This window comes from Vombatus ursinus, unplaced genomic scaffold, assembly GCF_900497805.2.
Source record: "Vombatus ursinus unplaced genomic scaffold, bare-nosed wombat genome assembly UNPS02014819.1, whole genome shotgun sequence".
In the NCBI taxonomy this organism is placed as follows: domain Eukaryota; kingdom Metazoa; phylum Chordata; class Mammalia; order Diprotodontia; family Vombatidae; genus Vombatus; species Vombatus ursinus.
This window is the reverse complement of record NW_020954597.1, coordinates 1486600-1510859: the sequence shown is the minus strand read 5'-3', so window position 1 is coordinate 1510859 and position 24260 is coordinate 1486600. Positions and strand designations below refer to the sequence as shown.

Genomic DNA, 24260 nt, shown 5'->3' with positions numbered 1-24260 from the left:
TGGAGAATGTCTGTCAGCCTGGAGTTTTGCCTCCTGGAGTTGTGCTTCCTGGAATTGTGCTGAGACACTGGGAGATTTGGCTGCTGGAGAAGGCTGTTGCATGTGGTGGTTTTCCAGGCTGGTGTCTACTGGTTCCCCTGCCTGTACTGAGGTACTCAGGGGGTCCTGGTGTTGGTGCTTGCCTGCTCCATCACCCTGGGGCTCAGTATCACCCCCTGGTATTCTGAGGTAGGCCTTGCTAGTGTGCCTCCTTTCCTGTACTGCTCCCCCTCCCCCAGAGCAAAAGGGGCCTTTCCTGTTAATCCCCCAAGCTTCCTGGGCTACACAACTGCTTCACACTGTCTTTCTGTTGGCTTAGCTGTTCCAGGGTTTTAACTGGGGTGACATTTTCTGGGTTTTCAGAGGTCAATAAGGGAGGCTGAAAGTGACTTACTTCTTACTCTGCTATCTTGGCTCCTGGAAGATGAACCCATGATGCTAGAATTAGAGGACTTACATCACTTGACAATGGGGGAAACTGAGGCCATTAGTGACATAGACAGTAAATAGCTAAACTGGCATTTAAAGCTGGGTTCTTGGATTCTAGATTCAGAGCTCTTGCCACACATGGAACCCACACGGCATTCATATTGTTTCCTCCAATATCATCATCATACTTTTCTTTGTTCTCTTGGGTGTTTCAATGTTTTCAGTTCAAATTTCAGAACTGCTGAGGTTCATTGTCATCTTCTCCAGAGTTATAACTACAGTGGATGACTAGGGCTTTCCTGTAGGGTACCAAACTTTAAAAGACCATGTACTTCAGCAATAGGTAAGATAAAATCAACCAAGAAACATTAGTTCCAGTAGGAAGCTACAAGATGGCCCCACCTCTTCCCACTCTGTGAGTGGCTCCCTGGTCTGGCCTAGTTCAGCTTCCTCCCCACTTGTGGCCTTCCTGGTATCCCAGAGTCTCTGTCTTCCCTTCAAGGTCTCTGCCCCTGTAGAGGTACAAGATCTCTCCTGAGGCAGAGATTTGTCCCAGCTGCCAGAATGACTAATTACAGCTTGCAACTTATCCCAAGACTACTTAGTGGCACAAGGTTCCTTCTTTATTTCCCTTAATTACATTTCTTCCCTTTGTTCCTTTACTGTGTTTGGTATCCACTTTATTGAGTCTTGAGGACCTTCTTGCTTTGTTTTTGACACTAGAGTTGATGCTTTTTCTGATGTTTTGCTGGTTTCTTTCAATCCTCTTTTTCCATTGTTTCAGAGCTCTTCCTGGTTTTGCTCATTATTTTTGATGGTTTAAAATTTTCTTTCAAGGTTTTATGTCAGTTGCGCTTTTTTTAAGGCAGTTTTGAAGAGGCAGGCTCCCTTGTGACTGCTCACTCCATCATCTTCTTGGAATCCACACTAATTTATTCTTACAAAGAGTACCTCTCACAGGATCTTGACAACTACCATCTCATGGGTAGATGCCTGCCATCCCCCCCTCTCAAATCCATTTTCAGGGTTATTGAAACAACAAGGCATCCAGAGGGAGAGACAGGAGGCAACATGTTCCAGGCAAATCAAACCACTTTGAGCACTGATGGTGACAGCTCAAGGCCCTGAGCCTAAGAGCCCTGGGAAGAACAATACCTCCAAAACGACCAGATCATGTGCAGCCTAGCCCCTGAAGCTATTAGTGAGGAGAGAAGTCATTGTGGACAAGGGAACCCACCTTCCTTATCACCACTAGCAATAGTTGCTGACCATCTGTCACCAATGGCAAATAGACAAAGGAAACCTGGGTGTGGCAGTACCCTCTAGACTGTGATCCCTGCTCCCAATCCAGCTCTTGCAGGCATCATGCAGGGAAGTGACCCTTATGTAGGAGGGTCTAACCATCCCCACCAACTGTCAGTAGGAGGATTCGGAATCATAGCATGCAACTAGGCCTAAGAGGAAATCATTTTGGCACCAATTGGTTCCCTGTTCCCTGAAACTGCACCAGCCTGTTTGCATATTCCTGGTCCAGAAGCCTCATACAATCTACCCCTCAGATACAAACTCTCTAAGCATCTAGGCAAACCAACTGGATTCCTCAGAGCTACTGGAAACTTATCCAGGAGGACACTCCAAGCCTCCTCAGCTAACAGCTTCAGATCACTAAATTCCAGATTCTGTGAGCTAAAAAGGACCTAAAAGGCTATCTACTCCACAGATCCAAACAGGAATCCCTTCTATACCATCCCTGACAAGAGCCTCTGCTTGAAAATCTCCAGGGAGGAAGACTCACTACCTCCAGAGGTAGCCCATTCCACTCAAATTATGTCTTTCCTTATGTTGACCATGAATCTGCCTCCCTGTAACCTCTCCCCACCACTGCCACCATACCCCATAGCCTTTAGTTCTACCCTCTAGTCCAAACTAGTCCTCATTTCACCTGACAGATTGGTTCTCCTCAGCCTCTCCTCCCTCCCTCCCTCCCTCTCTCTCTCTCTCTCTCTCTCTCTCTCTCTCTCTCTCTCTCTGTGAGATCTGTGATCCACTACACTGGCCTGTTGCTGGAATGCATGGGCCTGAATTGACCTGATATGTTCTACATAGGCTCAAGAATTATCTGATTCTTTCGTTCAATCACAAGATATTTCCTGGAACCACCTGCAATGGACTTTGACTATAGATGTGCATCATCACCTATCTTTATCTAATGCTCAAAGCACATCTCTCCTCCCAAATTTATTGTGAGTTGTTCTCACCTACTTTACACTTTTGATTTACTCAGGAGAGATGGCTGGGCCTTCTGTAATTACGTTAATGGCAGGGAAGTTTTACCTCCACCCTTTCAGAAGTATTTGGTGAGTTCCTCTGCTTAGAAAGAAGGGGTTAGGAATAGTATAGGTTGCTTAAGGAAAGAAGGTTTAAAACAGATGCTGAGGAGGGCAGGCTGGGATGGAAAGCCAATCAGAGAAGAGAAAAGGACAGTTGTGCAATAGCGAGGGCTCATATAGCTTATTGGATAACATACATTTGCCTTTCTGGGACTCAGTTTCCTCATCTATAAAATGAGGGAATTGGACTTTTATCTAGCTCTGATAAAGGAAGGTTAAGATCCCCCACCAGTATAGTTTTACTGTCTATTTCGTCCTGTAACTCATTTAACTTTTCCTTTAAGAATTGGGATGCTATACCATTTGACGCATGTATGTTTAGTATTGATATTACTTCATTGTCTATGGTACCTTTTAGAAAGATGTAGTTTCCCTGTTTATCCCTTTTAATTAGGCCTATTTTTGCTTTTGCTTTGCCTTACAACATGATTGCTATCCCTGCCTTTTTTATTTCGGCTAAAGCATGATAGATTATCGTGTGTGTGTGTGTGTGTGTGTGTGTGTGTGTGTGTATTCCCTCTCTGAACCAATTTAAATGTAAGTGAGGTTCAAGTGCTGCCCATCCCCCTCCATTTTCCCCTCACTTTAAAAGCTCTACCTTGTGTAACTCTTCTGTATGAGATTATTTCCCTCATTCTTCCTCTCTCTTCCCCCTTCTCCCAGGGCATCCCTCTTTCTCCTCTATCCTGTTTTTATATCATCCCAACATAATTGACTCACTCCCACAATTTCTTTCTATATAGAATCCTTCTAATTGCCCTAATAATAAGGTGCTTAGAAGATACACATATCATCTTCCCATATTGAAAGGTAAACAATTTACCCTTATTGAGTTCCTTATGATTTCTCTTTCATGTTTACCTTTTTATCCTTCTCTTAAGTTTTGTTTTTGAAAGTCAAATTTTTTACTCAGTTCTGGTCTTTTCGTCAGGAATGCTTGAAAGTTCTCTATTCCATCAAATACCCATTTTTCCCTTGGAAGGATTATACTCAGTTTTGCTGGGTAAATTATTCTTTTTTTGTGTGTGAGGCATTTGGAGTTAAGTGACTTGCCCACGATCACACAGCTAGTAAGTGTTATGAGTCTGTGGCTGGATTTGAACTCAGGTCCTCCTGAATCCAGGGCCGGTGCTCTAGCCATTGTTCCACCTAGCTGCCCCTGGGTAGATTATTCTTGGTAGTAATACCAGCTCTTTTGCCTTTTGGAATATTATATTCCAAGCTCTCTTCTCCATTAATGTGGCAGCTGCTAAATCTTGTGTGATCCTAAGTGTGGCTCCACAGTATTTGAATGGTTTCTTTCTGGCTGTTTGTAGTATTTTCTCTTTGATCTGGGAGCTCTGGAATTTGGCTATAATATTCCTGGCAGTATACATTTTGGGATCTCCTTCAGGTGGTGATTGATGGATTCTTTCAATTTCTATTTTACCCTCTGGTTCTAGGATTTCAAGGTAGTTTTCCTTGATAATTCCTTTAAATATGATTTCTAAGTACTTTCTTTGATCGTGGCTTTCAGATAATCCAATAATTCTTAATTTATTTCTCCTCAATCTGTTTTCCAGGTTAGTTGTTTTTCCTATGAGATGTCTCACATTTTCTTCTATTTTTTCATTCTTTTGACTTTGATTTATCTCTTGATGTCTCCTGGAGTCATTATCTTCCACTTGATGAATCCTAATTTTTAAGGAATTATTTTCTCCAGTAAGCTTTTATATCCTTTTCCCCTTGTGGCCAATTCTGCTTTTTAAGGAGTTATTTTCATTAGTAAATTTTCATACCTCTTTTTCCATTTTATCAATTCTGTTTTTTATGGTGTTACTTTTTTTTTTTTTTTTTAGTATTTTTGGTGTTTCTTACACTAATCCGTTAATTGTCTTTTTACAATTTTCTTCCTTTGTTTTTGTTTCTTTACCTAATTTTTCTTCTACCACTACTATTTGATTTTTAAAATCTCTTTTGAGCTCTTCCAGGAATTCTTGTTGGTCTTGTGTCCATTTCACATTTTTCTTTGAGGATTTGCTTATAGCAGTCTTCATTGTCTTCTTCTGAGTTTGGTTATTGATCTTTCCTTTCACCATAGTAACTTTTTTATGATCAGGTTTTGTTGTTGTTCACTCATTTTCACTCTATTTCTTGATTTAGAATATTAATGTTAATGTTGGGCTTTATTCCTGGTTTGTGGGGGTGGGGAGGAGGAGGAGCACTGTCCTAAACTTCAGGCTTTTTCATACTGCTGTTTTCAGAGCTAGTTTTGGAGGTTTGGAAGTTTTCATATGTTTCCAAGGTGGTGTGATCTGGGGAGAGGAGTGGTCACTGCTCTCTTGGTCTGGACTCTGGTCCTTACCAAGGAAGGGCCCCTGATCCCTTGAGATTGCAATTGATTCTGCTCCTTATGGCCCCTCCTTCCTTTGTGACTGGAAGTGATACTGCCTTTCAAGGTTTCCACTCTCTCTTGACTGAAAGTGTTCCTCTCTACCCTTGAACTATGGCCCAGAAGTGAGTATGGGCAATGGGGTTGCCAAACAGCATTTGGTCCTGTGTCCAGTGCTAGCATAGGGATCCCCTGTAATCTCTGACCATTTGCCAGGTCCTCTTACCATCTCTGGCTTGAGAGCTCTCAAAGCTGCAGCTGCTTCTGTCACTAACACTGGTGGCCAGCCTCCTCCCCCATGTCACAGGTCTCCTACGAATATCTCTGTTCTTTTTTTTTTTTTTTTACTCTGCCACTCCTGAATTTGATTTGAGACATTATTTTAAAGCTGTTTGGAGAGCTCAGTGGAATGCTCTCTCTACTCCATCACCTTGGCTCTGCCCCTAAATGAGTAACATGTTTCATCATCAGTCCTCTGGAATCATGGTTGGTCATTACATTCATTAGTTAGTGTTTTAAAACCTTTCAGTATTGTCTTTGCAATGTTGTTGTTGTGTAAATTGTACTCCTGATTCTGCTTATTTTTGGTCTGTATCACTTCATACAAGTCTTCCCAGGTTTTTCTGAAACCATGCCTTTTGTCATTTCTTATGGCATAATACTGTCCTTTATAGTCATATATCACAATTTGTTATCATTTTCCTTTGTTTCCAGTTATTTGCCATCACAAAAAGAGCTACTATAAATATTTTTTCATGTATGGGTCCTTTTCAGAAGAGTAAAGGAATCAGCTCTAACCAGCTCTGAAAGCCAAGTAGATTGTTAAATTTTCAGTGTGACCATTTACACCTTGGAATTGTCAAAAACTACAAACAAACAAAAAGCAAAAAACTCCCCACAAACCATGGTTTGATTTACCTTTAGTTCATTGTTTAGACTTAAGAAAGTGTTAATAATACAATTAAACTTCCAGGTTTGTCGTGTGTATGTTTTTGTTTTGTTTTGTTTTGTTTTTGTTTTTGTTTTTGTTTTTTTACCAGAAAGAAGGTTGTTCAACATTTCTCAATACTCCCTGGTACTTTTCCTATTTCTTTGATCTCTTTGGGGTATAAATCTAGTAGTGGTATCACTGAATCAAAGGGTATGCACAATTTAGCCATGGGCCAGGGGAAGTTGTTGGGAAAGCTCTTTCAAACTGCTTTCCAGAATGGTTCTACCAATTCACATCTTCCCCAACAGTATATTCCTCATTTGAACTGTATAGTAATATTTCTCTTCATTTAGATACCACAGCTTTTTAATTCTTCAAATGATGAGCACCCACTTGGCTTTTTGATTTTTTTGAATTGTGAACATTTCAGTATATGTAGAACCTTTCTTCTGTCTTGGACCTCCTTGCTGTACATGGCCAATAATGGGATTGCTGGGTTCAAGAGTATGAAGGATTTAGTTACTTTTCTCAAATTGCTTTCTAGAATGGTTAAACCAATTCACAATTCCACTGACAGTATATTAGTGCACCCATATTTCCATAGTCCCTCTAACATTGACTATTTCCATCTTTTGACATATTTGCTCATTTGCTTAGTGTGAAGTAAATTCTAAGATTTGTTTAATTTTGCATTTCTCTTATTAGTAGTGATCTGGAACATATTTTCATGTGGTTGGAGACTAAACTCTTGGGGGGAAAATCACAAACATTATCCCCCTCCCCGAGGGGTGGCTAAGGAAATATCAATAACCACTGATCCATATGGCTACTTTCTAATCTCCACAAAATTTTGATGGGAACAACGTTTGCAGCCATCCCTGGTGAAGGTGTTAGAAGAGAATAAGTGGACTGTCACAAACAATATTCCACATAGAGTTAAAGTTGCAGAATTGATTGAAAAGTCAGTTTCAGTTTCTGGGTGTCAGTTTTCTTCTCTATTAAACATGAATGTCAGATCAGATGATTTGGAATGACTTTCAGTTCAGACAGTCTATGATTCCTTGCATTTGCTAGTTGACTGGATCTGAGTACTTCAGCCCACTGTGCAGAGCAGCATCTATCCTGCCTTCTCATCCAGGAAGCTCTTTATCCACAGCTTTCTAAAAATCCACCATCTCTGCTCTCCCCAGTGTTCCCGAGGCCTTCCCTTTTTCCTGAATCTTTGAGTATTTGGTAGATTCCAGCACAGCCCTGAAGCAATGCATCTGTTATCCTTCACTGATTGGTCCTGGATGAGCACATCTCCTTTCCCTAAGTATGGTCTTTTACACCACCTCTCTCACACAAGCCATTCCTTATAATAAGCTGTAGCCAGCTCATGCCCACCATACATCTCTCCATTGCCCTTTGGGCAGCCTCCAATTTGGATTCTTTGGAGAACATAGTGATCCATGACTTGCAGTCATATAGCGTAGCCAGGAGAATACTGACATTAAAAAGATGAGCTTTTGCCTTGGTAAGCAAACTATATTAGGCAGGGACATTTGTAAGAAAAACCACACCGGGCTTTTCATTACAAATGCAGCTATAAATGCCTTTAGACTCTTGTTTTGAATCATCCCCATCCATTCCATTAGCACTGATCATAATTTCTTTCATATCTCTCCATGATGCCTATTACAAGACAGCTCTGTACACAGTGGATGTTTAATAAGTGCTTTAATTGGCAGGATGGAATGATGTTTCCTGAATTCTTGCTGTTCTGTGCTTCTGTAGCCAGTTTTTACTACAGAATTCCATTGAATTTGACAATCATTTATGTGTTTTGTTTTTGCTTTTTGGTGAGGCAATTGGGGTTAAGTGACTTGCCCAGGGTCACACAGCTAGTAAGTGTCAAGTGTCTGAGGCTGGATTTGAACTCAGGTCCTCCTGACACCAAGGCTGGAACTCTAGCCACTGCTGCCACATAGCTGCCTCTGACAATCATTTATTAAGTATGTATTATGTACCAGGTGCTTTGAATACAAAGAAAAGGATTAAGCAATAAAGAGGCTCATGGAGGCTATGGTAATAATGGAGACTGCTGGGGGGGGGGGGCTCACCATATCCTCTCTGCTGCCCAGGTTCCAACCTTTGGGGTCATTCCTGTGACCTTTCTCTTTTGCTTACCCTCGGCATGGCTTCCATCATACCAGGCAAGGGCTTGGATGAATGAGATGAAATGCAGTTAGAATGGATGTCAATTCTAACTCCATTTCATCTCATCTCATTAGTCCAAGCCCTTCTCTCCACTCACGTAGCCACTGCACTAGTCCAGGTTCTGATGCCCTCTCATGCAGACTATGGCAATGGCCTCTGAATCGGTCTTCCTGTCTCTGATCTTCCCCTCCTCCAATCCATCCCCATTTAGGGAGAGACAATATGTGAGTACCTCTGTACAAACAGCTATGTTAAAGGATATCGACTGGGCAGATTGGAGAGAATCAATAGAGGGAAAGCGTTACATTAAGGGGATCTGGAAATGCTTCCTGTAGAAGGTAAAGTTTTTTTTTTCTTTCTTTTTTTTTTTTATTCCATGATGATAAGATCTTTTATTTTTTTTTTAAATTTTTTCTTTTGGTAATTGTTTTTTTGTTTTCAACATTTACTTCCACAAGATTTTGAGTTCCAAATTTTCACCCCATCTCGCCCCTCCCCCCACCCCAAGATGGCATGCATATACCCCTTCCCCTAGTCTGCCTTCCCTTCTATCTCTCCCCCCCTTCTCTTATCCCCTTCCCCTTCAATTGTCCTGTAGGGCAGGATGGATTTCTGTACCCCATTTCCTGTATTTCTTATTTCCCAGTTGCATGTGAAAACATTTTTTTAAACATGTGTTTTTAAAACTTTGGGTTTCAAATTTTCTCCCTTCCTCCCTCCCCACCCACCCTCATTGAAAAGGCAAGCAATTCAATATAGGTTATACATATGCAGTTATGCAAAACACTTCCATAGTAGACAGGCCGTGAAAAACTACCTCTATTTCCCTTAATCCGATCCTGCCCCCCCCCACATTTGTTCTATTCTTTCTTGTGACCCTGTCCCTCCTCAGAAGTATTTGCTTCTGATTACTCCCTTTCCCAATCTGCCCTCCTCTCTATCATTCCCCTACTCTCTTGTCCCCTTCCCCCCCCCCCCATTTTCCTGTAGGGTAAGACAGATTTTCACGCCCAGTTGAGTGTGTATGTTATTCCCTCCTTAAGTCAAATCCTAAGAGAATAAGATTCACTCATTCCCTCTCACCTTCCCCCTTTTCCCCTCCATTGCAAGGGCTTTTTCTTTTCTGTTTTTTTTTTGTAGGATAATTTACCCCATTCTACCTCTTCCTTTCTCCTTCTCCTAGTATATTCCTCTCTCACCCCTTAATTTTATTCTCCAGATATGATCCCTTCATTTTCAACTCACCCTTTGCCCTCTATCTATCTATATCTATATATATGTACATATAATTTTTTCCCCTCCAACTACCCTAATACTGACAAAGGTCTCATGAGTTACAAATATCATCTTTCCATGCAGGAATGTAAACAGTTCAACCTTAATAAGTCTCTTATGATTTTCTCTTTCCTATTTACCTCTTCATGTTCCACTCGAGTCTTGTATTTGAAAATCAAATTTACTATTCAACTCTGGTCTTTTCATCAAGAATGTTTGAAAGTCCTCTATTTCACTGAATGACCATTTTTTCCCCTGCAGGATTATACTCAGTTTTGCTGGGTAAGTGATTCTTGGTTGTAATCCTATCTCTTTTGCTCTCCGGAATATTATATTCCATTCCCTGCAGTCCCTTAATGTAGAAGCAGCTAAATCTTGTATTATCCTGATTGTGTTTCCACAATACTTGAATTGTTTCTTTCTGGCTGCTTGTAATAATTTCTCCTTGACCTGGGAACTCTGGAATTTGGCTACAATATTCCTAGGAGTTTTCCCTTGGGGATCTCTTTCAGGAGGAGATTGGTGGATTCTTTCAATTTCTATTTTGCCCTCTGGTTCTAAAATATCAGGACAGTTTTCCTTGATAATTTCTTGAAAGATGATGTCTAGGCTCTTTTTTTGATCATAGCTTTCACATAGTCCAATAATTTTTAAATTCTCTCTCCTGGATCTATTTTCCAGGTCAGTTGTTTTTCCAATGAGATATTTCACATTGTTTTCTAATTTTTCATTCTTTTGGATTTGTTTTACAGTGTCTTGATTTCTCATAAAGTCACTAGCTTCCAATTGCTCTATTCTAATTTTTAAGGAAGTGTTTTCTTCAGTAATCTTTTAGACTTCCTTTTCCATTTGGCCAATTTTGCTTTTTAGGGCATTCTTCTCCTCATTGGCTTTTTAGACCTCTTTTGCCATTTGGGTTAGGCTATTTTTTAAGGTGTTATTTTCTTCAGTATTTTTTGGGGTCTCCTTTAGCAAGCTGTTGAGTTGTTTTTCATGATTTTCTTGCATCACTCTCAGTTTTTCCTCTACTTCTCTTACTTGCTTCTCAAAATCCCTTTTGAGCTCTTCCAAGGCCTGGGACTGATTCATATTCTTCTTGGAGGCTTTGGATGTAGGAGCTTTGGCTTTGTTGTCTTCTTCTGGTTGTATGTTTTGATCTTCTTCGTCATCAAAGGAAGATAATATAGTCTGACTCTTTTTGCACTGTTTACTCATGATCCCGGCCAATTACTTGAGTTATAAACTCTTTGTTAAGGTAAAAGTCTGCTTCCAATGTGAAGAGTGTACTGTCCCAAGCTTCGGGGGTTTGTACAGCTGTTTTCAGAGGTACTTCTAGGGACCTGTAAATTTTCAGTTCTTCCAAGGTGGTATGATAAGGGGCGAGGTGTTTCCTCTCCACAGCCACAGCAAGCTCCACCACACCAGCATTCCTCCTAGCCCCAGGACCGCCCCTCAGAACTGTGACCCAGATCCAAGCACAGGTAAAGCAAGGGATTCCTGCCTCAGCACTGGCAAAGAGATCCTTGCAATCCCCCTCTGATCAGCCACTCAATTCCCCCTCAGTCTGTGGGCCAGAAGCTCAGGAAACAGTCGCTGTCCCGAGGGCATGCTCGGGACTTGTGGCTGAGACCTAGCTCCTCTCTCACCGCAGTCACAGACTTTTCCTACTGACCTTCCACGTTGTCTTTGGCATTCCTGGGTTGAGAAGTCTGGAAACCGCCACAGTTGCCTTCGATTCAGTCCTCTGAGGGCTGCTCCAGGGTCGCTGTGGCCTGCGCGCCCACGCCGCACTGCACTCCTCTCCCAGCCCGGTGCGATATACCTTTCTGATCAACCATCCAGGCTGTCTTTGGCTGGAAATTTGTTTCACTCTATCTTTTTGTGGGTTCTGCTGCTTTAGAATTTGTTTAGAGCCATTTTTTTAAGGTATTTGGAGGGCTTTGGGAGAGAGCTCAAGACAGTCACTGCTTTCCCTCCACCATCTTGTCTCCACCCTCAAAGGTAAAGTTTTAACTGGAAAGACTTACTTGAACTGATTCTGAGTGAAGTGAACAGAACCAGGAGAACACTGTACACCGTAACAGTCACATTGTGCAACGACCAACTATGATAGACTTAGCTCTTCTCAGCATTGCAGACTTATGATGGAAAATGCTGACCACATCTAGAGAAAAAGTGAATGCAGATTGAAGTATACTATTTTCACTTTTTTGTTTTTTTGTCTTTCTCATAGTTTTCCCTTTTGTTCTGATTCTTCTTTCACAACATGACTAATGTGAAAATATGTTTAACATGATTGTACATGTAGAGCCTATATCAGACTGCTTGCTGTCTTGGGGAAGAGGGAGGGAAAGGAGAGAGGGAGAAGAATTTGGAACTCAAAATCTTACAAAGATGAATGTTGAAAACTATCTTTCCACGTAATTGGAAAAATACTAAAGTAAAAGAAAAAGAAGACAAAGTTTTATCTGGGACTTGAAAGAAGCAGGGAGATCCAAAAGGGAGAGAGGAGGAGGGAGAGCATTCCAGGCATAGGAGGCGGCCCAGAACCAAGAGATGGAGTGTTGTGTGTGAAGAGCAGCAGCAAGTGGGGAAGAGTAAAGTGTAAGAATACAGGAAAGGATAGGGAGCCACTGGACTTTATCATGCGGGCTGGGGGAGGTGGGAGGGGAATGTGTTCAGACTTGTGCTTTAGGAAGATTAGCTGAGTGGAAGATGGACTAGAGTGGGTCGAGACTTAAGGCAGAGAGAACAGCCAACAGGATATTGTAGTAGTCCAGGCATGAGGAGAAGAGAGTCTGTACCAGGGTAGTGGAAGTGTCAAAGGAGAGAAGGTCTATAAGAAATGTTTTACAAAAGAATGAATGTCAGGGCTTGGCACCTGACTGGACATGAGGGATAAGACAGAAGACTGGAGGATGACACCTAGGTGGTGAGCCTGAGTGACTGGGAGGATGGGGGTGCCCCTAATAATAAGAGAGAAGTTAAGAAGAGGGGAGGGTTTGGGGAAAAGATGAGATCTGTTTTGGACACGTTGAGTTTAAGATGAGACATCCACCTTAACCCATCCAATAGGCAGTGGGAGATGCAAGACAGGAGGTCAGGAGAGAGGTTATTGCTGGAAAAATGGAGAGGAGAATCATCTACATGGAGATAATAGTGGAATCCATAGGAGTTGATGAGATCATCAGATGAGGTGGTATAGAGGGAGAAGACAAGAGGGCCCAGGAAAGAGCAGACAGAGGTCAGACAGGTAGGAGGAGAACCAGGAGGGAGCAGTGTTATGAAAAACTAGAGAGAAGAAAGTAGCAAGGAGAAAAGTTTGATTGGCAGTGTCAAAGGCTTCGGAGAGGTCAAGAGGAAAGAAGATTGGGAAAAGACTATTTGATGTGGCAATTGGGAGTTCATGGGTAACTTTGGAGGGAGCAGTTTCAGTTGAATGATGAGGCTGGAAGCCAGACTGCAGAGTTAAGAGAGTTAGGTGTAGTTCAGTCTACAGCCTATTTTTTAAAAAATATAATTTTATATTATTCAGTGTATGAAAACCCACCTTCTCTCTCCCTTCTCCCCCAATTGAAAAATAAAGAAAAATAAAATACTTGTAACAAATACGCATAATCAAGCAAAACAAATCCCCACCTTGGCCCTATCAAAAAAAAGTCTCAATTTGCACCCTGAGTCCATCATCTCTCTGTCAGGAGGTGGGTAGCATGTTTCATGAGAAGTCCTTTTTAATTGATGCTGCTCATTGAGTTTATCAGAGTTTCCCCCACCCCTTTTATAAAGAAGTTGGTGAGGGAGGAATGTCTTCAGTAGGTTTAATGCATTCTGCTTCTGCTCCTATGTGTGTCTATTCTTCCCTCTTTTGACTAGTTCAGATGAAAATGAGGTTGAAATGTTGCCTGCTTCCCCCACCGCTTCTTCCTTGCCGTTTGTGCACCCCAATTATGTGAGATAATTTCCCCTGTCCCTCCTCTCCTTTTTCCTTCCTCAGTGTATTTCCCCCTCCCTTTTCTTTATTCTTTTAAATTCATCAAAACATTTTTAGAAATTTGTCTCAGGTCCTCTATCTTAACTAGATGCCCTCTATGACCCCTAATGATGAATTCTGAGGAGGAAACACATATGTGATCTCCCCATATTATAATTTAAATACTTCACCCTTGTAGTCTCTTATAATTGCTTGCTCATATTTACCTTTTTATGTTTCTCTTGATTCCTGTGTTGGTATTTCAAAGTTTCTACTCATCTGTGGTCTTTTCAATAGGAATTATTGGAGGCCCTCTATTTCATTAAAGGTCTATCATTCCTCCCCTGTAAGATTATACTGTTTTTCTGTGTATATTATTCCTGGTTGTAAACCTGTATCTTCTGCCTTCTGAAACTTATTTCAAGTGACAGCTGCTAAATCTTAGGTGATCCTGACTGTGGATCCTTAGTATGTCTCTTCTTTTTCTGGCCACTTGCTCAATTTTTTATTTGACCTGAACCTGAAAGCTTCCAATTTTGGCTCTGTGTTCTTGGGAGTTTTCTATGTTGTGATTTTTCTTAGGAGGTGACTGGGGGATTCTTTCTATTTTTACTTTGTTCTCTGATTCTAACAGATTTGGAAATTTTCTTTTATCGTTTCTTGAAAATGATGATATCATTTCTTTTGGTCATGTATTTCAGGTAGTCCAAAGACTCTCAAATTATGTCTATTTGATACGTTTTCTAGGTCAGTTGTTTTTGCTATGAAATACCTTATTTTTTTAAAATTTTTATAGTTTTTTGACTTTGTTTGAACATTACTTATCGTCTTGTGGCATCATTAACTTCTATTTGGTCCATTCTGATTTTTAAAAACAATTAATGGTATTTTATTTTTTTCCCAATTGTCAAGACAATTTTTAGCATTCATTTTTGCAAGATTTTGAGTTCCAAATTTTTCTCCCTCCCTCTCTCCCTCTACTTTCCCGTTCCAAAAATGGTAGGCAATTTGATATAGGTTATACATGTGCTATCATGTAAAACATTTTTCCATAGTAGTCACAGTTGTGAAAGAAGAAACAGATCAAAAAGATAAAAACCATGAAAAAGAACAAAGCAAGCAAAAAAAGTCTGCTTCGATCTGCATTCAGAGGCCATCAGTTCTTTATCTGGATGCGGACAGCATTTTCCTTAGTGTATCCTTTGTACTTGTCTTGAGTCATTGTGTTGCTGAGAAGAGCTGAGTCATTCATAGTTGATCATCACACAATCTTACTGATACTGTGCACAATGTTTTCCTGGTTCTGTTCATTTCACTTTGCATCAGTTGGTACAAGTCTTTTCAGGTCTTTCTGAAATCATCCTGCTCAATAGTATCCCATTACATTCATATACCACAGCTTGTTCAGCCATTCCCCAATTGATGAGCATCCCTTCAACTTTCAATATTTTGCCACCACAAAAAGGGCTGCTATAAATATTTTTGCACATGTAGGTGGTCCATTCTAATTTTCAAGGAGTCGGTTGCTTGAGTAAGGTCTTGTATCTCTTGTGCCAACCTATTAATTACCTTTCCAACTCTTTCTTCCATAGCTTTCATTTTCCCCATTCTCCCCTAGCACTCTCACTTCAATTGTTTCCTCTAGTCCTCTCATATCAATTATAAAATCACTTTTAGCTCTTTAAGAAAAGAAAAACTCTAGGTTCTCCTCTTCTAGGAATTCTACTTGAGTTTATACCCAAGCTATGTTTTCCTTTTAGGCTTTGCTTGTAGATGTTTTGGAGTCTTTTTCTCCTCACTTTGTGTCTTGAGCATCCCTGTTACCAGAACTCTTTATGGTAGGATTCTTTTTTGTTTGCTCATTCTTCTATCCTTACTTCTTGACTTTGAACATTGCATTAGGGCTAGGTTTTATGTAATTCTAGAGGGAATGTCTAGGCCATGCTTGATCACGTTTTATGTCCTTAGGGGTCCTGCTGCTGCCTTCTTGGAGAATTTAATGTTGTGCTATTCCAGAATCTATGTGACAGCTTAGTCTGGTGACCTACAAGCTTTCAGTGCACCTAAAGTGTTTTGATCAGGGGAAAACTCAAGAATTGCCTTTGTATTCTGAGCTCTGCAAGTTTCTGACCTGAGTTTTGAATCCAAACAACATAACTGTGGACTTGCCTTTGGTTGGAGCTCTAGTCTGCTGGACTAGACTGCTTCTGGACTCAGCCATCATTTTGTAGTTGAAGAAACTGAGGCAAACAGAGGTTAAGTGTAAAACAGAGGTTAAGCCCAGGATCACACAACTAGTAAATGTCTGAGGTTGGACGTGAACTCAAGTCTTCCTGACTTCAGGCCCAGTGCCCTTACCACTGTGCTCCCTAGCTGCCCTATACTCCTAAGTGCAGACTGAACTAGATTTGTGACCCAGCAGTGGGAAGTCAGTGACAAGGCTTCTTGAACACGATCCTGGTTCTCTTTGATGGATCCAGGATTTCTTACCCTGGCGCACAGCAGGGGGCAGGCCTTTATTCAGTACCCTTGATGGAAAGGACCTGGGCACGATGAAATAATTCACTATGCTTTCAACAAATTCCTGATTCCGACTTGCTCTGGTGAGTTTTCTCGATCTTTGTGGAATGGTTGTAGGCAAAAGCTTGGTCGCACTTCTTCATTCCACCCTGCCGTCTTGGCTGGGCTCCAACAATCAGGGAAATAGGGCAGTTGGCCTGGGTGGGTGGGGGCCAGAGAGACATCTGTTGTTGCCAGTCATCCTAAGGATACCTCCATTAGCCACCCCCCATGTCTGTGTCCCTGTCTGTCTTTCTATACCTCTCTGTCTCTCTGTGTGGGTGCAGGCACCTTGTAAAAGTTGAGGGCAGCTCTGAAGAGTTGCCTTTATTTGAGTGTTGTTTCCTGTGTATCTGTGTTCTTCTGTGTTGTGGCTGTCCCAGGAGAAAGTCTTGGGTATTGAGTCCTGAGCCCTCTCCTAATTTCTTGGGCATGTCTGGATTTGAGGTGACAGGACCCCCAAAACTAGTAGTTGTAGGACCCTGATAATGCTAACACACAGCATGACATCTGGAGACCTGGAGGGTCCCTGGGCTACACTATTAGGAAATGACTGCCATTTGCTTCTATTTCTTCTTCAGACAAGGAGAGGTAGCCTTTGACCTCTTTGCAAGTTTCTTGGAGGGGCCTTTCCTATGCAAATGCTCCAGAGTCCGTTCTGAGTCTGAAATGCATGTCCATTCAATGGGACATCCCACCAGATCCAACCACCATCTCCACTGTGTTGGCAGGTCAGAACAATCCAGCACCAACAAGCTGTGTGACCTTTGGCAAGTCAGTATCCATCCTGGGTGTTAGTTTCCCCTTCTGGAAAATGAACAGGTCTGATTCTCTCAGGGCTCTTAAGCTGGGGTCTATCTACCCCTATCTAGAACTAAAATGCAAATGGATTTTCTCCACAGAAGCCAAAAAGGTGACAAGTCCCAGAAATCTCTGAACTCCAAAGCCCCTTCCAGTTTTAAGTCCTGTGAATGGGTTAGTTACCATAAACCAACTTGACATTTTCAGGCATTAAAGAATTCCCCTAATGACTGAAAAGAGTGAGAAGGGACATTACCGGGTCATTCCCACTTCAATTGGATCTATAGGATGACTCAATTTTCTTACTTGCAACAGGGGCGTAATTAAATAAAGCCTGTATATTGTCATCTGGGGGCAGGAAGGGACATGAGGATCACAGAATTTAAGAGCTGGGAAGGACCTTTAAGGTCATCTAGTCTAGGGCCTCGAAGCCACATGTGGCCCTCTAGGCCCTCAAGCACGGCCCTTTGACTGAATCCAAACTTCACAGGACAAATCCCCTTAACAAAAGGATTTGTTCTGTAAAACTTGAAGTCAATCAAAAAGCTGCACCTGAGGACCTAGAGGACCACATGTGGCCTAGAGGCCTAGAGGTTCCCCACCCCATCTAGTCTAAGCCCCACTTATTTACAGATGAGGAAATTGAGGCACAGAGTTGCAGTGACTTGGTCAAAGTCACACACCTCGTAAGTGTGAGAGCCACAACTCGAGCTCAGGGGTTCTCATTTGCAGATACAGGCTTCTTTTTCCTGTGCTAAGGTGCCTTTTCACTCTAACCCTATGACCCTTTCATTCATTGGTTGTGCTACCTCTTCCACTCCTGGTCCGTCCAGTCAGCTCTTTGGATCTGGCCTTCCACCGTCCCTCATGGGCTCAAGGGGAAGTCTGACTTCAGTGTGTTTGTTGCCTTCTTGTGTTTGGTGTAATGTTAAAGATTCTGCCAGCTGTGGATTCTCCAGCTGCACATCTGGAACTCTTGGCTGACTTGTTGAACTCCCTCCCAGGGATTTCTCTAGGGAGTGGGGAGGTGTATTAAGGCTAGAACAGCTGCCTGCAAATGAAGGCTCCAGAGTCCCCAGGCCGCTCTCCCCTCCCCACCCCCAAGCTCCACCCTGGCCATCAGGTTTCCCCATTTGTTCACCGAAGGGATACTTTAGCTCTTGTCAGGAGAAAAGATTCAATTGTCCTTGAGCTTTAGAGCTCAGCGGGACTTTAGAACGTGGAACACAGAACGCCGCAGCTCAGGAAAGACCCCAGAACCTAAACTGTCCCAGGTGGGGGAGGGCCTCGGAGACCTTAATTATCCCAAACTCTTCACTTCACAATGAGGAAATGGGAGGGGGTGTGGTGGGGAGTCACTCGTTCGGGCTTACTTACATAGCTAGCTAGTGCCAGAGACAGAACGAAAACCCAGATTTCCTGATCGCTCAAGCCAGTATTCTCACATCATATTCAAAGAACTCTACTGCCCCTCCCCTTCAAGAACCTTAGTAAGTGGTTATCGAATGAATGAACGGCTAGCTCAGTCCCCTCGGGCTGGCCCCATGACCGGGTCTCTTGCTCCAACTTCTCTGTCAGACTCTGTCTTCCCTCACCCCTACCCCTAGCCCTTCTCAGACCCCTCGGGCTGGCCCCAAGACTGGGTCTCTTGTGTTCCCTCCTCCTCTGTCTGTGGCTGTCCCCCCTTCCCCCCCTCCCCCACTCCCCCTTTGGCTCCCAGGCCGTGGCTGCTCCCGGGATTCCTGTCCCGGCTTCGTCGGTGCGCCAGCTGCCTGCGGCTTGGACCTCGGCCCTGGCTGGCAGGTTTCATTCCAAAGCCATAACTGTTTTAATTACTTGGTCTGTGAGACCCCTAGAAGGGAGAAAGCGACCGAGAAGGACCGCGCTGGGTTAGGTGGGGGCACTGGGAGGTGGCCAGCAAACTTTTCTCCGCCCAGAGCTCGTTTTCCACCAGGTTCAGTTCCACAAGCACTTAGTTGGCGCCTGCTGTGCGCAGGGAAGGCACTGAGCGTGGAGTGGAATCGAGTTGGGATCCGGCTCCCTGTGTTCCCTTCGAGACCGAAACAGGCACCGGACGAGAGCTCGCCTTTCCAGAGCGCCACTCGTACGGTTAGCCTCCCCCCCCCGGCAGGCGCCCAAGGGTTAACTGGAGGCGGAGTCCAGAGCTGAAAGGCAGCCGCTCCCGCCAACGGGAACGGGAAAAGCGGGAAGCTGGGGGAGGAGCGAGCGGTCTGGGGCGGGGCCGCACGCGGTCCGGCCCCGCCCCCTGAGCGAGGGGCCGGGGTGGAGTCGTGGGGGTGGGGTGGGGCGCGGGGCGCCGGGCGCCGGCAGGCGGCGCTGATTGGGTGGTGGAGCCGTCCCTCCGCGGTCACGGGGCGGGGCCAGACCGCGCCCCCGCCTCCCTCTGCCCGCCCGCCCGCCCGCCCCCCCGTCCGCGGAGTGGGGCCGCACACGCGGCTGCTCCCCACTCCGGCCCGCCCAGCCGCCGCCTCCGCCTCGGCCGTCTGTCCGTCTGTCCGGCCGTCTGTCCGTCCGGCCGTCGGTGCGTGTGTGCGTCCGAGGTGCAGCGGCCGCGGGTGCCCCGAGCCCCCGGCCCATGGCCGCTCGGTAGACGCTCCTGACAGGGCTCCTTCCGAGAGTGCCGGCCCAAGCAGCAGACGCGGCGGCGCGAGGCCCGCGGGCCTCCCGGGCGGACGAACGGGCGTGCGTGCGTGCGTGCGTGCCAGAGAGTGCGGGAGGCCCCCCCCGGAGGCCATGGGTTTCGCCCAAGAGGCGGCAGCGGCGCGCGGGGAATCCGGGCCAATCGCCGGGCCGGTCACCGGGCCGGGCCGCCGCCGGGCCAGCCAGCGGGGCTGCGGCTGTCGCCGGGGTCCGGCTTCGGCGGGCGCCGGGAGCAGCTGCCGCCTCTTCCTGGCTTTCTTCACGCTGTCGCTGGCCCTCCACCTGCTGACGCTCTGCTGCTACCTGGAGCTGCGCTCTGAGCTGCGGCGAGAGCTTGCAGCCGAGGCCCGCCGCGCCCCCGTCCCCGCCGGGCCGCCCGCCGGGACCCCCGACGCTACCATTGATGCCTCCCGGGACGCCTTGGCCGCCCGTCGCCGCCGCCAACGCGGGCAGCTGCCACCTCTACTCCAAGAGCAGCAGCAACTGTTGCCACCGCCCAAACCCGAGCCCAGGGACACGGCGCTTCTCCCCGGCCCTGGGGACCCGCAGCAGGTGAGTCACCCCTCCTGCCGGGCGGCCCAAGGAGGGGGGGAAGGAGGGTACACCTGCTCCCCTGCGGTACTGATCGCCTGTCACCCTCTGCCGCGGTAACCGGGAATGTCACTAAGTAACTAGCAAAACTCATTCAGTTTGAAAGTAACTCACCAAGTCAGTCACAAAGTTACAAAGTAACTGGCAAAGTTCCTTACAAAGTTACTCACAAAGTAATTGGCAAAGTAACTGGCGAAGTAACTTAAGGAAGATGGTCACAAAGTAACTGGCAAAGTAACCTACAAAGTTGGTCACAAAGTAAGTCACGAGGTAATTCACCAAGTCACAAAGTAACTGGAAAAGTAATTCCCCGAGTCAGTCGCCAAGTAAGCTAAGTAACTGGCAAGGTAACTCACCGAAGTCAGCCACAGAGGACCTGGGAAAGAAATTCGTTAAGTTTTAGTCAAACACGACCTGGCAAGGTAGCTAAGTCAGTCAAAGTATTAAGCCAGTTGCAAGCCAAATGGCAGTCGTTGCACTAACCAGGGAGTGGAGGCAGGCCCCTTGGGGGGACTGCATCTTCATGCCTCAGGGTGACTACTACCTCTCAGCAGCTTACAAGGCTGCCAGCAGCAACCAGCTGCCAACAGCTCAAGTGAGTGCCGTGTGCCCCAGGGAAGTAACTCTTTAACCAACTCCGTGTCAGACCATGTGAGATGATTTGGTTTTTACCTGCAATTTGAGATCCATACCAGCTGGGTCATTCCTTGGGAAGGGCTCACTACCTCCAGGCTATTTAAAAAGTCTGGGGAAACACTCCCTTTCCACCTTGTTGCATGTTGCCTCCGTCCCTGGGGGCTGAGGATGGGGAGGGAGGAGTGTCCAGTAGCCACATGCTGAAGAAATGAGATCTCCCCAGAGGAGCCAGAGGCAGCCTAACAAGAGACTGTATTATGTGTGTATGAACTTTCCGGTGGTTTGGTTTCTTTGAATCGGTCAACTTTTACTTTTTTTCTCCTCTCATAGTTAACCCTTTGAGGGTACACTGAGAGCCATTCTATTTGAGATTGAATTGTTTGTAAAGTGTAATGAATGCATTGAAATGGCTTTCTGGCTTGATCACAGAACAGTCACAGTCAGTCATATGTTTTTATCGCTCGGGAAGCAGAGGGCAGCCGGGGTCAATCATGTGCTTGAAGGCCAAGGGTGAGTCTGGCATTCTCTCTGAAATATAAGAACTCAGTAGCTTACTGTGCAGTAAGGGTGCAGGGGGGCATGCATTCACAGGGCTGTAGAATTGGGCATTACTATTGAGGAAAACTGAATATTGCTGAACCTTCTCTGGTTTAGATTTTGTTACTTCCAGGCTTCTCTTGCTTTGCTAGCAGGCTCTGACTTATAGAAGAGGGCTGATCAAAGAAGATGCAGGCAAAGTGAGCTTCCTAAGCTCGCAACTTTACGTTCTGTAGCAAAATGATAATTAAGTGAGATTTTGGCTCCTTTCAATAACTTTCTCCCCACCCCTTCAATCTTGTTCTCTCCTTCCTCAGTAGAAATACTTTGCAATTGGACCCTAATGGAAAAGTAAAGGAATTCAGTATCCTTTTTTGGCATTCAATATATAGGTGGTCCCATGTTTATAGTCTGTTGATTAACAGAATGTCTGAACCTCTGAGGCTTCTGTTCTTGGGGGAAAGAGGCTAGGAGTGACCTCTAATGGGGTTTGGGGCACCTATTCTCCTAGAACATTTCATACGGTCCCGCCTAAGTTTTAAACCTCTACCTTCCTATCAGGCCTGAAACTATGCTGTCTTTCTTACTACATTTGGGCTGTAGACACATTAGTACCTTATTTTTCTCTTGCCCCTAGTCAGGGTCAGAGAGAGGATCTTGTTAGCTGGACTGATTCAACTTCATCTTTCCTATTTTCCTTGAATCTTTGAAGCTTTCGGGAAAAGTCAGGCAGTTTTAAAAGTGGCTTTAGCTTAGGTGAACTTCTGCATATCTCGAAGGCAATGGTTTGAGTCTTCTTCGGTGAGTGTCCAAATTGAGCCATTTCTAATCAAATGGCTCCTGTGGAGTTCTGGGTCAAGTTTCTGGTGCTCTAGGGCATCCTCTGCTGGCTGGGCTGGGATATATAATTATAGTATATGCTGACAGATGTGGATGCATAAGTAGGGAAGTTAATAGCTTTTCGGGTTCTGGCCATGTAGGTCAGATTTTTGTATTTTATTTTTCAAAACAAACAGCTGCTGTGGCAGCAGTGGCTCTTGGGAGAGATGAGAAATGTGTATACTCCAGTGTGCCATGTGCTCTCCATCAGACCATCTATAAGTAGCAAAGCCAAACAAATGAGAGAGAAACTCCTAGAAAATCTCGTGAAGACATGAATGGACTGAATAGTGTCAAACCAGCTACTGGGTATAATAAGATAATAGACTTAAGCATCACGGGCTTAGAGCTAGAAGAGGCCCCCCCCCCCCCTCATTTGATAGAGGAAGAAACTGAAGCTCAGAGAGGGTAATTGACTTTCCTAAAGTCTCACAGGTAATAAGGATAGAGTTGAGATTCAAATTCAGATACTGTGATTCCAAATCCAGAAATTTTTCCCCAACAACATGCTTTCAAACTCCACATAAGATGATTGCCTCTGAGTTCTTGGCTGCAACCCAGGCTTTAGGAGCTATCGTAGGCTGTTGTCTGAAGCTCCTGGCCCAGTGTCCTGCTGGGCCCCAAAGACCAAGAATACAGGCAGTGAGGGGAAAGCAGGAAACACGATCTTCCCCTGGTACAAAGCTGGGGGAGGGGGAGGGGGAGGGTACCACAGGTGCTTCTGGTAGTTAATGCCCTTCCAGTAAGACACAAAGCTGGAGATGTTCCCAAAGAACATGACTAAATGGCTGGGGCCTGGGAGGGGTTGGAGAATTTTTAGTATGAGGAGAGACTACAAAGCCCTGAGTGATCTTGGCTCCAAGGACACGTGAGTGGCTCTGAACTCACGCAGCATATAGGATGAGTGGCTCGCTGGGACTCAGGTTAGGAGAGACCTCTTGAAACTTGTGGGACAAATGTATTTTACCTTTAACATCTCATTACCCCAAGAAGTGGGACAGATAGAGATGGGATGGATAAGTTTGTAGAAAGATTGGATGGATGACTTAATGACCTGGCAAAGAATTTCAGAAAGTGGGGGCAGTATGGAGCATGTTTCTTACCTTTGCACACGATAAGCCTGTGTAGCTACCTCTTCTTACAAAATGTCCCTTGATTGCAACTGCTAGACAAGATGCTGGGCTAGGTGGCCCCTTGATCTGACCCAATATGGCACCCCCTATGTACCTCCCTTAAGTATGGTTGGGGTGGATGAATAAGGTCACTTAGTTAACAAGCATTTGTTAAACACTTACTGTGTGCCAGGTACTGTGCTAAACACTGGAGGTACAAAGAAAGGCAATAGATAGTCCCGTCCCTAGAGGAGTTTACAGTCTAACGGGGTAGACATGTTAACAACTATATACAGACAAGATTTATGAAAGATAAATAGGAAATAATCAACAGAAGGAAGGCATTCGAATTAAGATGGATTGGGAAAGGCTTCCTGTACGAGGAGGGATTTTAGCTGGGACATGAAGGCAGCTGGGGAGTCAGGAGGCAGAGATGGGGAGAGGAGGGCATTCCAGGCATGGGGGATGGTAACAGCTAGTGAAAATGCCCAGAGTCGGGAGATGGAGGGTCTTGTTGTGGAACAGCCCAGACACCAGCGTCACTGAATCGAAGAGTATGTGTCAGACAGTAAAGTATAAGAAAACTGGGAAGGTAGGAGGGGGCAGGGTATGAAGGGCTTTGAATGCCAGACAGAGCATTTTGTATTTGATTCTGGAGGCCATAGGAAACCATTAGAGTTTATTGAATAGGGGAATGATATGGTCAGACCTGAGCTTTAGGAAGATAGCTTTGATAGCCAAGTCAAGGGTAGATTGGAGTGGGGACAGCTCGGAGGCAGGCAGACCCCCCCCCCCCCCCCCCCCCCTGCCCTAATATAGGGGGGGGGGAGCGCCGGCCCCGCACCCGGGGGGGGGCGGGGGAGAGGGGGAGAGGGGGAGG

At 44.9% G+C, this 24260-nt stretch overlaps 1 protein-coding gene across 1 annotated transcript in view; it reads left to right on the top strand.

The window, feature by feature from the left end:
- The first annotated feature begins 19718 nt into the window (after nt 1-19718).
- EDA (ectodysplasin A) overlaps nt 19719-24260 on the top strand; it is a 191280-nt gene continuing 186738 nt past the window's right edge. The window contains exon 1 of the mRNA XM_027836809.1: nt 19719-20177. Within this exon, the coding sequence (XP_027692610.1) occupies nt 19719-20177 (459 nt within the window). The remainder of the gene's footprint in view (nt 20178-24260) is intronic.